Below are 12,429 nucleotides of genomic sequence, written 5' to 3' on the forward strand. Positions count from 1 at the left end.
TCTCTCTCTCTCTCTCTCTCTCTCTCTCTCTCTCTCTCTCTCTCTCTCTCTCTCTCAATTCCAACATAAAAATATTTGTTTGAAAGAACTATTTTAATCAGGAAAATTAAGACGTGACAAATATAAAACCTGCAGGCATCTTGGTGAAATTAGGCTTTCAACATTAACCAGGGCCGCCAATGCGGGTCCCATTCGTCCACTTCCACCGTCCGCCTCCTCGTTTCTCTTGAGGGCACCCAGAATTCTTACTGGAACCTGTGAGGAGCGGGGAACACGCTGGGGGCGAATCCAGTGCCAGAGCGAGCTGCAGTCACAGCTCCTGGGGCCTATTTCGGGACCAAGTCCTAAGGACTTGGCCTAAGCAGCCCGGGACTCCCCCGGGTAGCCGCTTCGTGGAGCCCCTGGGCAGGTAATTCCCTTCTGCAGTCCTAGCCTAGGATCCCGCCCCGCGCCCCGGGCCTGACCCCGCGCGGCGCTGCCCAGAATCGGTTGCGCGGGCCGGGGAGATAAGGCGCGCGCCTTTGTTCCTCCCCAGCTGGGTAAACGGTGCTCCGGCCCTGGCCGCGCCCGCAGGGGGGTGTCACCCTGCGTACCGCCCCTGCGCCGCCCGGCACAATGGATCCGAGACTGGCTTTGTCAGACACAGTGTGTACCCGGGGCGGGGCGGCAGGTACGCGGGCGGCGGAATGCGGGGTCGTCGCGGGGCCGTGCGGCTAGGAACCTCGCGAGTTAGCAACCCCGCGCCGCCTGCCCTGGGATGCAGATTCTGGGAGGATGGAGTAGCGAGCGAAAGCGAGGCGGTGCCGAGCGCGGACCCGAGCTGCTACGGCCGGCCCCGCGCGCCCTTGCCGCACACCTGGCGCGCCCTAAAGTGATTTACGAAGTGAAAGAGTTAAACGAGGCCACCAGCTGGAGCCCGGGGCGGCTTTATGCGTTTTATTAGGTGTCCTATTATGGAAAATAAACTTTAATCCGACCATAAAAAAATCCAAATCTGAAAAACATATTCGCCCTTGTAGTCTGAACACTGCGGCATTCTTGGCGCAGGTCACACCTCCGACTGATTAATTTTATTGAGGGAGACACAGAGTACCGCGGGACTTTGATGGGGGGTGGCAGGGAGCGTTCTTCATGGCACCCACACCTTGCAGAGCTTTCAAGAATGCTCCCAGCCCCTTCTGAGAGGTCTCCAACATCTCCAGGCCGCCTTCCAGGGCCACTCTCCTCTCTCGGGGTTCTCATTCCAGCCCTGGGACTGATTCTATGGACTGATCATGCTCTCAGACTGGCCCTGTACCCCGGGCAATAGGGAGGACTCTTGGGCTCCTTTAACTGATAATCCCGAGAGGTGTGCGCTGGAACCACCCAGAAGCACAAGGCCCAGCACCGAGCCACACTCAGCTCTGAGTCTAAAGGACAAAGTGATGGGTTTAACTTGCTGGTTCTACAGAGTTCCGGCCTTAATTTTTAAGAGAAAAGAGAGAGGGGGAGCGGGAATAAGGGGATGTGCAGGGTAAAATACAGAAGCTTGGAGTGAAAACGTAAAACACATCTTCACCACGTGTTTTTTTTTGTTTTTTTGTTTTTGTTTTTTTTAGATTGGGTCTTGCAATGCAGCCCACACTGGCCCCTAGCAATCTTCCTACCTGAGCCTTCTGAACGGTGGGACTAGACTCCTGACACTGCCATCATCACCGGTTTCATCATTTAGATATAGTTCTGCTATGTAGACCAGACTGGATCAGATCGGCCATCCTCTGCAGTGCTGGGATGACAGGCATATGCTCCCATGTTCCTCGGCACTACGTCTAAGTGTACAGTACAGTAATGTTAACTAAATGCTTCTTGTAGCTAATAGATCTCTAGGTCTTGTTTATTCTCCCAAACTGAACCTCTATCCCTGTAAACAGCTCAGTGGGTTCTCAACTTTCCTAACCTGTGAACCTTTAACACAGTTCATGTTATGGAAGGTCCCCCAACCATAAAATTATTTGTGTTGCTACTTTATAACTGTAATTTTGTTACTGTGGTGAATTCTTATAGGCAGAATATCTGTTGTATGACTCCCGTGAAAGGATAGTTCAACTCCTCCCTACAAAGGGGTTGAGACCCACAGGTTGAGAACCAGGGTCCTAGATCCTCTCCTTCCACCCCTTGGCAACCACCAGAGAGGCCTAAAATGATGCCATTGGAGTGGGAAAACAGCTCACCTGCTAAGAGTACTTTCTGCTCTTACAGAGTTTGGTGTTCACACCCACTTAAGACCTCACATAATTGCCTGTGACTCCAGTTGCAGGGGATCTGGATCTGTTGCCTCTACCTTCCAAGGGCACCTGATCATACACAGAAACAGATGTGTAACAGTTAATTAAATGGTGCCTATACAAGTGCAGTCATATAGCATTTGTTTCCCTGTGGTGTGTTGTTTCCTTAGGCAGTACATACCTGGACTCCTCCATGCTGATAGCTTGACCTGAGGTGTAACATCTAGGTTGGTTCCACTTCTCACCTCTCTTGAACAATAATCTTGTAAAAAGATGAGTGTGTTTGTTTCTCCCTCGGAGCATGCTATCAGTGTTTTAGATTCATATTCAGAACTAGGACTTCTGACTCACGCATTAGTTTGGTTTAATTTTGTTGTTTGGTGGCACCACCGGGAATTGAACCTAGGGCCTCACACATGCTAGGCGAACACTCTGCTGCTGAACTATATTCCCAGCCCGGCTTTGGTTTGTTTGTTGTTGTTGTTGTTGTTTGAGACACTTCTATATTGTTTCCCACAATGATTGCACCACTTTAGAGGACCATCCAGTACACAATGGTGTTCTTTGTGGCTTTGAAATTTTTCAGTGATGGTCTCCCATCTGATTTTTGATTTTATTGTGCTTTATGAGTCATGATGGTATAAGCTTCCCTCTGCAAGCTGACTCCCATCTGGACACTGAGCAGGGGAGAGATACTGTGAAAAAAGCAGGCCCATCTCCTTTGCTTGCTCTGGGCTTCCTGACCCTCTATTATTAAACTGTCCCCACGGTCGCTGTCACCCTCAAGAGTTGTAAAGGCTCCTATAGCTTGTTCTATCGAATCGCTAAAGAAATCAGTATTCAGGGTCAGACTTATAGGTTTTGAGAATAGAGCTAGGAGCCCACATCAGCCTTGGGTTGTGGGTTCTATAACCTGACCCAGACTTTACAGCGCAGGACTCTACAGAAGCACATTTAGGTAGAAGGACCAGGCTTGACCAGCTACAGGCTGGGTCACCTGAGGATATCTGCGTATGATGCTTGCTGGATATCAGGATGCCCACTATGTAGACCTGATTGGCTTGATTCTAGGAACCCATATCTTAAGACTGTAAAACCGTTTTCTAGGCCCCCCCCCTCCCACACTACTGGCCCAGGGTCGCAGAGGCTAGAGTGTGGACGAAGGAGAGGTCCAAGGCGGCCCCTGCCGGTGGCACAGCCAAGTCGGTGACCCAGAGTGCAGGAGCCTGGAGTGGGGGCACGGCCCTCCCTGAGCGCCAGGAGGCCTCCGGGCAGTTCGTTGGGCTGAAAGAATGTCCGCCGTGCCCGGAGTAAGCTAGGATGAGCCAGTGATTATATTTAAATTTGCTGTAATTGATTTGGGGAAGAGCTACTGTGACAAGAACGAATTGATCATTAAATTTATTAGCGAGATAAATTCCGCTGCGATTAAGCTGCTGGCTTGAGTCATTGAGGCTAGCAGCGGATCTGCGCGCCAAACTAAAGATTTGCTGCCCTTCTCTGCCCGAGTGGGGAGAAACGGAAGGGGGTGTCCTTGTAGTTGTTTCTTCCTTTAGCGGTCCGCTTGCCTTTGTTCCAGGGGAGCGGCTCCCCCTTGAGCTGTGGGGTACCCTGAGTTTCCAGATAGGCTGTAACCTTTCCGTCCCAGGCTCAGGCCGTCCCCCTTTTCTGTTTACTCAGTATTTAGGGCCCCAAGACTAGAAGGCCATCCTCAGAGGGAAAGTAACCCCCAAATGTGGAGCAAGCCTACGAAGAGATTGCTGTGGGCTGAACCTCGCCAATGCGTTAGAAATTAAAAAGAGATACATACATCTTTTTTTTTTTAAGGAAGAAAAAAAGGTGACCCCTCTTCTCTGTGTGTCTCGCCCACTGCTCTCAGATTTTCCCATTTTCTTTCCTGCAGTCCTTTATTTTCTATGCCAGTTGTAAACCCAGTTCGAATTCGCCCCAAAGCGTCTTTGGATCAGAAAGTTGCTAGAATCCTGGTCGCTGCGCGTGCTGCTCTCAGCAGCTGCTCTGCCTGGTTTTTCAGACCCACGCCCCGCCTAGGCCTGCTAGGGTTTTACGGAAGGAGCCAGGGGTGATAATGAGCTGCCAGGAGGATATTAATCTGGCTCAGCTCTGAGATGGAGGAGTGCCCCGCTGGCCCCGTTGTAATCACCCAGATGAAACTCCAGGCTCCTCTGAACTCTCATCAGCTGGGAGGGCGGGAGGCGGGGAGGGAGGGAGGCCAGAAGAAATAGTGGGGGTGGGGGGGGGGGTGCTCGCCCTCACCCAGGTGTGGAAGATAAAATGACCAACAGAAGGCAGACACTAGGGAGGGTGACTGTGAGGCGTCTCTTCTGCTGGTCTCAGGCAGAGGCTGGCCACTAAGCCAAGGGGAAGTGGGAGCTGGGCATAAGCCAGACGCAGTGGACACTTGTCCTCTGGCCAGAGTCAGGACTCAGAGGCCCGGCGCGCCTAGGGCTTGTCCCCGCATGTGTGCCGCACATGGTTGGGGGCTGAATGATTGATGACGTTCGCTGCAGAGGTTTATTAACCTAGAGCCACTGCAGCCCTGGCGTGGAGCATTCTTGCCGCCCGCTGCTGTCCTCTCAGAAGACATTTGCACAGATCCAACAAAATTGTTCCTGGCTAGCACAAGGGACATAGTGCCAGCGGAGGGGCCCAGGTCAAAAGGAGAAGGAGCTGCACGACGCCATTAAGCGCTTTTCCGGGAAAGGTGCTTGCTTAGCTCCCGCGATCGCTAGGACCCCACACGCCACTAACACTTACACTAACACTTAACACTAACACTGCTGGCAGCCTATTTTCCGAAACAATCGAATACTATATTCCCTATATTCCCATGCAATGAAGCTAAAAAGATCCAGCAAATAAACGGGAAAGAAGCTGTCCCAAAATCATTCCGCTAAGAGTCACGCACAACACAGGGTTTAAGCCAGGCACCCGGCTTGCTCTGACACCTGGCCTCGGATATTTTTAGCAACATCTCACATCTGAGCCACCACCCGCGGTACCTTCAGCCTCCGGAATCACGTTCAGTCTTGGGGTACGGAGGTGGTCCTGACACCCATTTGCCATTCTGATTTTTACTCTTTGCTGATAATCACGAAATAGATATCACCCCACAACCAAGACAGTCAGACCTCACAAGATTTGCACTTTCTGGGTTGGCCGATAAGCTAGAGGCAGAGCGCTTGCTTGGCTTGCACAAGGCTCCGGGTTCAGTCCCCCTCCTTCCAAAATTAAAGTATTTTTTCCAGTCTCATCTAGTACAAAAGCAATTTATTTTACATTCCATCTCCACCCTGGGGGATGGGGAAACTAAATAATAATTTAGCATGCATAAGTAGACGTTTCTTTCTTTATATATAAATACAATATACAAAAATACACTACCATTCTGAGATTTTTCAGCAATCTGAATGCTCATGACATAACACCCCACTCCACCCCCTATACATAGGCATAACACCTTTTTCCTCCCTCTGTTTTCAATTCTCAGCAGAATGGTTGTCTCCAAAGGAGGGTTCAAGTTTCTAGATCACTTAACACTGTCGTTTCTTTTCCTTTCTCAGATGAGGGAAGAGTCAGGCAGGAGCCACTCCTAGAAAGGGTAGGTTCTTCTCACAAACACCTCTGGCCAACAGGACCCGAAATTAAATGTAAAAGAACGAAAGTTCACATTGGAGTTCCTCTCTCATTCTCTATTGCTGCTGTCTTTCGAAGGCCCAACAATATCAGCACCCCAGCCCTGCACCTGGATGCATGGTCCTGGGAGAGGTTGTCATCCTGGCTGCAGGCCATAGGATAGGGTTGGAATCCCGCAGCCCAGGTAGCCATCTTGCACATCCCTGCTGACGCCCTTGGGTCAACTACTGGGGCAGAGGTTGGTGTTCGGACCCGCCTGGTCTTGGGGGAGGCGAGTCGTCCTCAGATGAGCAGTCGGATGAGACAGCGTGGGCACCAGCGCCATTGCTGTAGGGGAAGGGGTCCTCTTCATCATCGTCCTCGTCCTCATCCGGGTCACTGTCCCGCATATCCCGCAGGCGACGGCCGCTGGCCTTGTCCCCCGAAACCGGAGGTCCCAGCAGCTCCTCCTCCGTCTTCTCCTCAGTGCCGCCTTTGCCCGCGCCCCCGCCGCCGCCCTTCTGCTTCTCCGCCTCCTGCGCAGCCTGCTCTTTGGCCTTTTTGCTGCGTTTCCATTTCATTCGGCGGTTCTGGAACCAAATCTTCACCTGCAGGCACAATATAGTGTGAGAAACCGGCCACCTGCATCCCCGCGAATCCAGAGGATGCAAGGGTGCGAGCACTCGGTACCCTTGTCCCTCGAACCACCCTCGCCCTAGAAGGAGCTTCGCTAGAGAACTAAGAAGGTAACTGGGCAGCAGCTTCTCCACGTCTTCGCCCCTAAATCTACCCTATTCAACAATAACCCCATGGTGTAGTGTCCCTAACTCCCCAACTGGGGGCGTTTTATGCCCTCGGTCTACCGAGGCACCAAAGCAGCTGGCAAGTCACTAAACTCTCAAGTGCACACCTTTCTAGAAAAAGAACCTCCTTGAATGTGGCCTGAGGGACGCCTCCAGAATAGCTTGTTAAATACAGATTCTCAGCCTGCTCCCCGACTGAATCAAATCTCCAGGCGAGGAAAGATGCTCTGGCCATCCTAGAACCTCCTCCCACCCCCCAAAAAATTAATACCCAACCTAAAGATAAAGAAGCTAGGATTCAGTTCCCAAATCAGCACCCGCCTTCTGGTTCGTCAGGCTCGCACCTGGGTCTCGGTGAGCATGAGCGAAGTAGCCACCTCAAAACGCTTGGGTCGAGACAGGTACTTGTTGAGCTTGAACTGGTGTTCCAGCTCCAGCAGCTGCTGGCTGGTGAAGGCTGTGCGAGGCCTTCGGCACTTCCCCAAGAGGTTCGACTGCGCCTGGGCTGTGGATGGAAAGAGCAAGAGGCCTCTGTAAGCTTACTCACTGCGGGGAGGGGGTGTGTGTTCCACCTGTCGCTGCCCCTTTCCCTCCTGTGGTCCAACCTCCAGAGCCCACCCTACAGACGCTTCAGCATCAGTGCCTACTCCCCATGGCCCACATCTCAGACACCAAGTGGAAGCGGAGAGCTCATCTCATTTGAGAGTCGTGATTAAAGAGGGCCTGTTGCCTGCCTGCAGTGGCCACCTGAATGAACATTGGTAGGAAGAGGGTTGGTCTAAACGCTTTGGTAGCTGGACTGGACCAGCCAGCAAGAGACCAAATCGGCCCTGTTCTCATGGAGGGCCTTCTCCCATCTCAAGCTGGAGGAGTACCCTTCCTCTTGGTGCCACCACCATCTTAAAGCAGAAGAGAAAGGGGGCGTGGGGGGCGTGGGGGAGGGAGAAAAGGAAGGATAGGAACTGAAGCTAGAGTCTAAATAGGAATTCATCAGGGTGTCTCCACGTCTGTCTTGACAAGCTCCCTCCTCCTCCTAGTGCTAAGGGCAAAGGCTGAGGACTGGAAGCCTGTTGGGACGATTCTCATTACTCAAATTAAAGGCTGAACTGTGAGAGGCTTTCTGTGTGTTCCGGGAGATCTGTCCAGCTTTATTTACATAATTTCGCACGGTTACATCACAGAGAATTTTATGACCTCAAAATGAAACTTCCCTTAATTTCCCAGGAGTCTGAAGAGTGTTAGACAATAAAAGAAAGAAAGCAAAGGAAAGAAAGAGGCCAGCCCCTGGGCTGGGATGAGCTCAGGCTCCCCTGGGATGGGCAATTTGCTTTATAGGAAGGTCCACGCCCCCTGCTTTAGTTAAACAAGGCTACAAATTCCCAACTTGACAATACATTAGAACGCTAATTAAAACGCTGTCTTGGAAGGGATCATTTGGGAAATGCCATCCAGCAGAAACAATCAATTAAAGAAAACCAAGCTAGTTTTCCCAGGTGAGAGGGAAGTCCCGGGAACAGAACACATTCAGTCACCCTCTGCTGCGGCATTCCTTAGTGTCCATTGGGCTCCTGGGCTTGGCTTCCTTTTCCTAATGTAGACCTGGCCATACTTTAAATGCAGATACCATGAGACATCATGGGCTGGGTGTGCTGGCAAAGGAGGTCCCACTTGCATGGGTTTTCGGTGATCATGGGCTCCACAAAAACAACCCTTCTCTCCCAGAGACCACTGTGTAGCCAGAAAACCCAGAGCCACAGAGGCCTGCTGTTGTTGTTGTCGTCGACCACTGACCAGCTCTTCTCTGGACTACTATGCTTCTCAGGCCTGGGAAGTGCAGCCATAGTGGACATCCCTGGGGAGCTTTCCATCTGAAACCTGGGTTCCCCAGCCAGGCTCCGATCCTGCCCAGGACTAGTGGATAGGCATGATTCCAGAGACGTCTGAGCTGCAGCCCATCTGAGGTTAATGGAAGCCTTCCCTCTTTGCTGAGATCAACAAGGCTGGCCTTCTTGGAGCCAAGCTGGGAAAAACCTGGGTGGCTGCGAACAAACAACTGTGCAGGCGGCGATTCTCTCACCACCTTGCTACTTCTGCAGTTCTCTGGGGCCCTAGCTTTCTCTGTTTGGTCATGACCACACGCTTCCAACAGAGGAATCTGAATTCTGGCAAGTGTTTATTTCTGTTTTCTTTTTTGCTTTTTTCCCTCCAGTGCCTGTATCTCCCCAGTCTAAACAAACCCACTCAGACGGAAACAATGGGGTCTCTTTGTTTGGGTGTTGGGCGGCTGACAGGAGAAAGCCATATACATCTTCTGTTCCATCCTTAATGGAAAGGCAGCTTGCCCCTATCCGCGTGGGATACAGAACAGGAGTCAGAGCCAGGGTACCCTACACAGATGCTGCGTGTGCCAGGGAAATCTGAAATGGCCCCTGCAAGGTTGTCCCTCTTGGGTGACAGAGAGGATTCAGAAGGCTGGACCTTCTTTGCCCTCACCTTGGACAGGAACTCCCTAAGGTGTTGGGCATCTGGAGTTCCCAGCCAGGCACTTTCTATTTACAGACCCCACGACCCTATATACAAAACAGACTGTTGGACATTGTAGGGAGGGACCCCAACCCCACCAACACACACACACACACAGAGAGACAGAGACCGAGAGAGACAGAGAGAGAGACAGAGAAAGAGACAGAGAGAGACAGAGAGACAGAGAGACAGAGAGACAGAGAGACAGAGAGACAGAGAGAGACAGAAACAGAGACAGAGAGAGGCAAACGCCTTGCCCTTCAGAGGAAGGCAGAATCCTTACGAGGCCCATGGAAAAGCTACTTCTGGACTCAGTGATGTGTCTCTTCGTAGCCTATAATGGAACCCCTGGCCAAGTTCATGTTCTTGCGATAAGTCCCCGGTTTCAGCGACCCCCAAAACCTGCCCCAATAGAGGCCTTCTTTGGCTAGCCTTCCCGTGCACTTCCTTCTCCAGCTTGCAAGTTAATCATTAGGTTTTAGCCTTACACCTCCAACCTCCCCTGCCCGTTAAGAGAGAAAGAAAAGGCAAGGCCTGTTCGTGGCCATCTTAATAATTCGCGGCTCCTTTCACGCCGTGAGGCCCACGGGAGGCCTCACAGGCCCAGGAATGAGCCACGGCGGCTTCGCTACGCTTCCACAGCTCGCTGGGAAGTGAGTGTAAAAAGGAAGGGCGTGAGGGAGAGGAGGATGCGCTTGAGAACTGGCCTGGTGCGGCGCAGGTACTCACAGCTGAAATCCGGCATCTTGGGCAGGATCATGCCCGCAGTAGACGCGCGCAGCCACTGGTCCAGTTGGAAGGTGCCGGCACCCAGTTTGATGGGGTCCGCAGGGTGCGCAGGGTGCGCGCCCTGCACCTGAGGATACGAGTAGGAAAGCGCCGGATGCTGGCCCGCTAACGCGGCCGCTGCAGCTGCCGCCGAGTAACTGTAGACCGGGTGTCCATAGAGAGCTGCCTGTGCGGGGATGCCCGCGCCGCCCTGTGCGCCCCCCGGGTGCAGCCCCAGTGCCAGGCTGCCGGCAGCGGCGGCAGCCGCAGCAGCAGCGGCGGCGGCGGCGGCACCAGGGTGCGCGTGGTGGTGGGGAGTGCCCGGCCCACCCGCCGCGCCGCCGCCTCCTCCGGCGCCCAGGAATCCCGGCTTGGGAAGCAGCGCGCAGTGTGCTGCCAGCAAGCGCGGGGGCGACGGGCTGTCAGCCCTCAGCCGGTCACCGGGCGCTGCGGTGGCCTCCGAGGACGCGGGGCTGCAGCTGCGGCTCGCCCCGCTACTCGTCCCCCCGCCACCGCTGCCGCCGCGGCCGGGACCAGATGCTGTAGCCGCGAGGGAAGTGACCAAGGCCAGAGGCGCGCTCTGCGTGGAGGCGGCTCGCGGGGGATCCACCGCCAGCAAGGCGTCGATGCGGAAATTTTTGGATTTTTCCATCGGCTCGTTTGGAGCTGATGATCAGGGCCCAGGGGTGGGCGATGCGGTCGTGTGCGGGCTTGCAGAGACTGAGCGTGGCGGTGGCCAGCCTTGGGGCCGGTATTGTTACTGCGATTATTTGCCAATAATCAAAGTCGCAGCCGGAAACTCAGCCGAGAGCGACCATGGTCCAGGCGCCTCTTCCTTGCGGTCCTCGTGCGGACCGCGCTCCACTCACTGGTATAAACTTCCACACGAGCGCTCCAGCGAGTTTGGGTTGGGGAGACCGGCTCTCTGCTCTCAAGCGCTCAAGCGACCGCATCGAGGCCACTGGCGCCTTGGTGGGGACCCGCGCCCCTCCGCACACTTGAAGCTCAGCGCGGTCTGGGATTGGCGCGCTCAGCGGGGGCCCGAGGAGGGGTGTCCGCCCGGCGATTGGCGGAGGGGCGCACCTGTCACGGTCCAGTTAGCCTGCCGCCCCGCCCCTGCGCCCCCAGGTCCTAAGCAGCGGGTGAATAGCCGAGGTGGCCGGAGGAGGCAGATTGGAGAGTTTGGAGGCTGAATAAAAGCTTGCTGCTTCCTTGCTGCTGCAGGGGTGACAAGCGCCAGTAACTCTGGGTTCCAGTGAGTGCCCCCGCGTCCCTTTGACACCTTGTTCCTCCAGAGACCGACGCCTTATCTTCCTCCAGCTACTCGTGCCCGCTTGCGGGAGTTGTGCAATATTCTGCACTGAGGAACTAGGTGGGTCCTCACCCCTGAAGTCCACTAGTTATCCAAACTGGGACCCTGGGCTTAGCACACTGAATACCGTTCGGTTTAAAAAAAAAAAAATCATCTGGCATTCCTAAGTATCGATCGCTTCAAGGTGCTTTGCGTCCCTGTCGTCAACCCTCAGCAGGTCCAACCTTCTTATATGTCCCTCTCCCGAAAGTATCCTGCGTCGCAAATGTTTGTTTGTAGGGTTTCGGTGGGTGTAAATACGGCGTTAGTGAGAGTTTGACGCCCACAAATCTTCAGTCCGAGTGGAGAGCAGTTTTCCAACTCTTGAGAGACGCACATCGACTTCAAGGTCGTTCGCACAGGTGCCACTGAGCCGGACCTAGGTGACAACCAAGTTCTATTGGAGCCTTGCTTTGTGGGCGTGTAGGGAAAAGGCTTTGCGGGAATTGGCCGACGGCTGCACCCTCAGACTGAGCCAGTCCGCAGGCTAAGTGAGCTACCGTCAGGCTCTCGCCTCCTCCTGCTGGCCGTGTTCAGGAAAATCAAAAGAGGAAAATCTTCCGACTGAGAAAGGAGATCCCTAAGACAATCAGTGTTGGGTGAATTTAAAAGTAGCAGGCAAAGCTGTTTCAAGAGAGTTTTTTTTTGGGGGGGGAATAAATATAAGGACTATACTCCCCCCCCAAGAAGTTTTGTTCAGGAGAGATTTAACGCAGTGATTCTGTTGAGATGACTGGGGTTTTACTATGACAGGGTCCCGGCTAGAAACTCGGGAACGGAGTGGGGAGCATCTTGGAGTAAATGCTACACAGTTTTGCAAAGGCCTATAGCTAGTCCGAAAAAAAGTACAAGTCCATATAGCCGTTGTCTTTAGGTGCTGTCTCTTTGGGGTGATTAAAATGCTGCTCTGTCTCTTAAAGGGTTAAAGGAGCTCTTGGGTTCCACGAGGACCTACTACGTTCTGAGTACTTTCTGTGTCATCTTTGTTATGATGCTACAAGGAGAATTGCTTTTTTTTTATATCATCTCTATCTTATGAACATAGGTTAAAAGAAACCAAGACCAGGTTTGACTTCTGGGCCCATAC

At 53.2% G+C, this 12,429-nt stretch overlaps 1 protein-coding gene across 1 annotated transcript; it reads right to left on the reverse strand.

Annotated features, from left to right (window-relative positions):
* Nucleotides 1-5,551: 5,551 nt before the first annotated feature.
* On the reverse strand, nt 5,552-10,841 carry Mnx1 (motor neuron and pancreas homeobox 1). Its single transcript, XM_028774778.1, has 3 exons — nt 9,953-10,841; nt 7,045-7,205; nt 5,552-6,505 (listed from the first exon to the last, which is right to left on the reverse strand). Exons 1-3 carry the CDS (start codon nt 10,641-10,643, stop codon nt 6,143-6,145), a joined length of 1,215 nt encoding a protein of 404 aa, XP_028630611.1. The 5' UTR covers nt 10,644-10,841; the 3' UTR covers nt 5,552-6,142.
* Nucleotides 10,842-12,429: the final 1,588 nt, after the last annotated feature.

Source organism: Grammomys surdaster, unplaced genomic scaffold, assembly GCF_004785775.1.
Source record: "Grammomys surdaster isolate TR1022 unplaced genomic scaffold, NIH_TR_1.0 242, whole genome shotgun sequence".
In the NCBI taxonomy this organism is placed as follows: Eukaryota; Metazoa; Chordata; class Mammalia; order Rodentia; family Muridae; genus Grammomys; species Grammomys surdaster.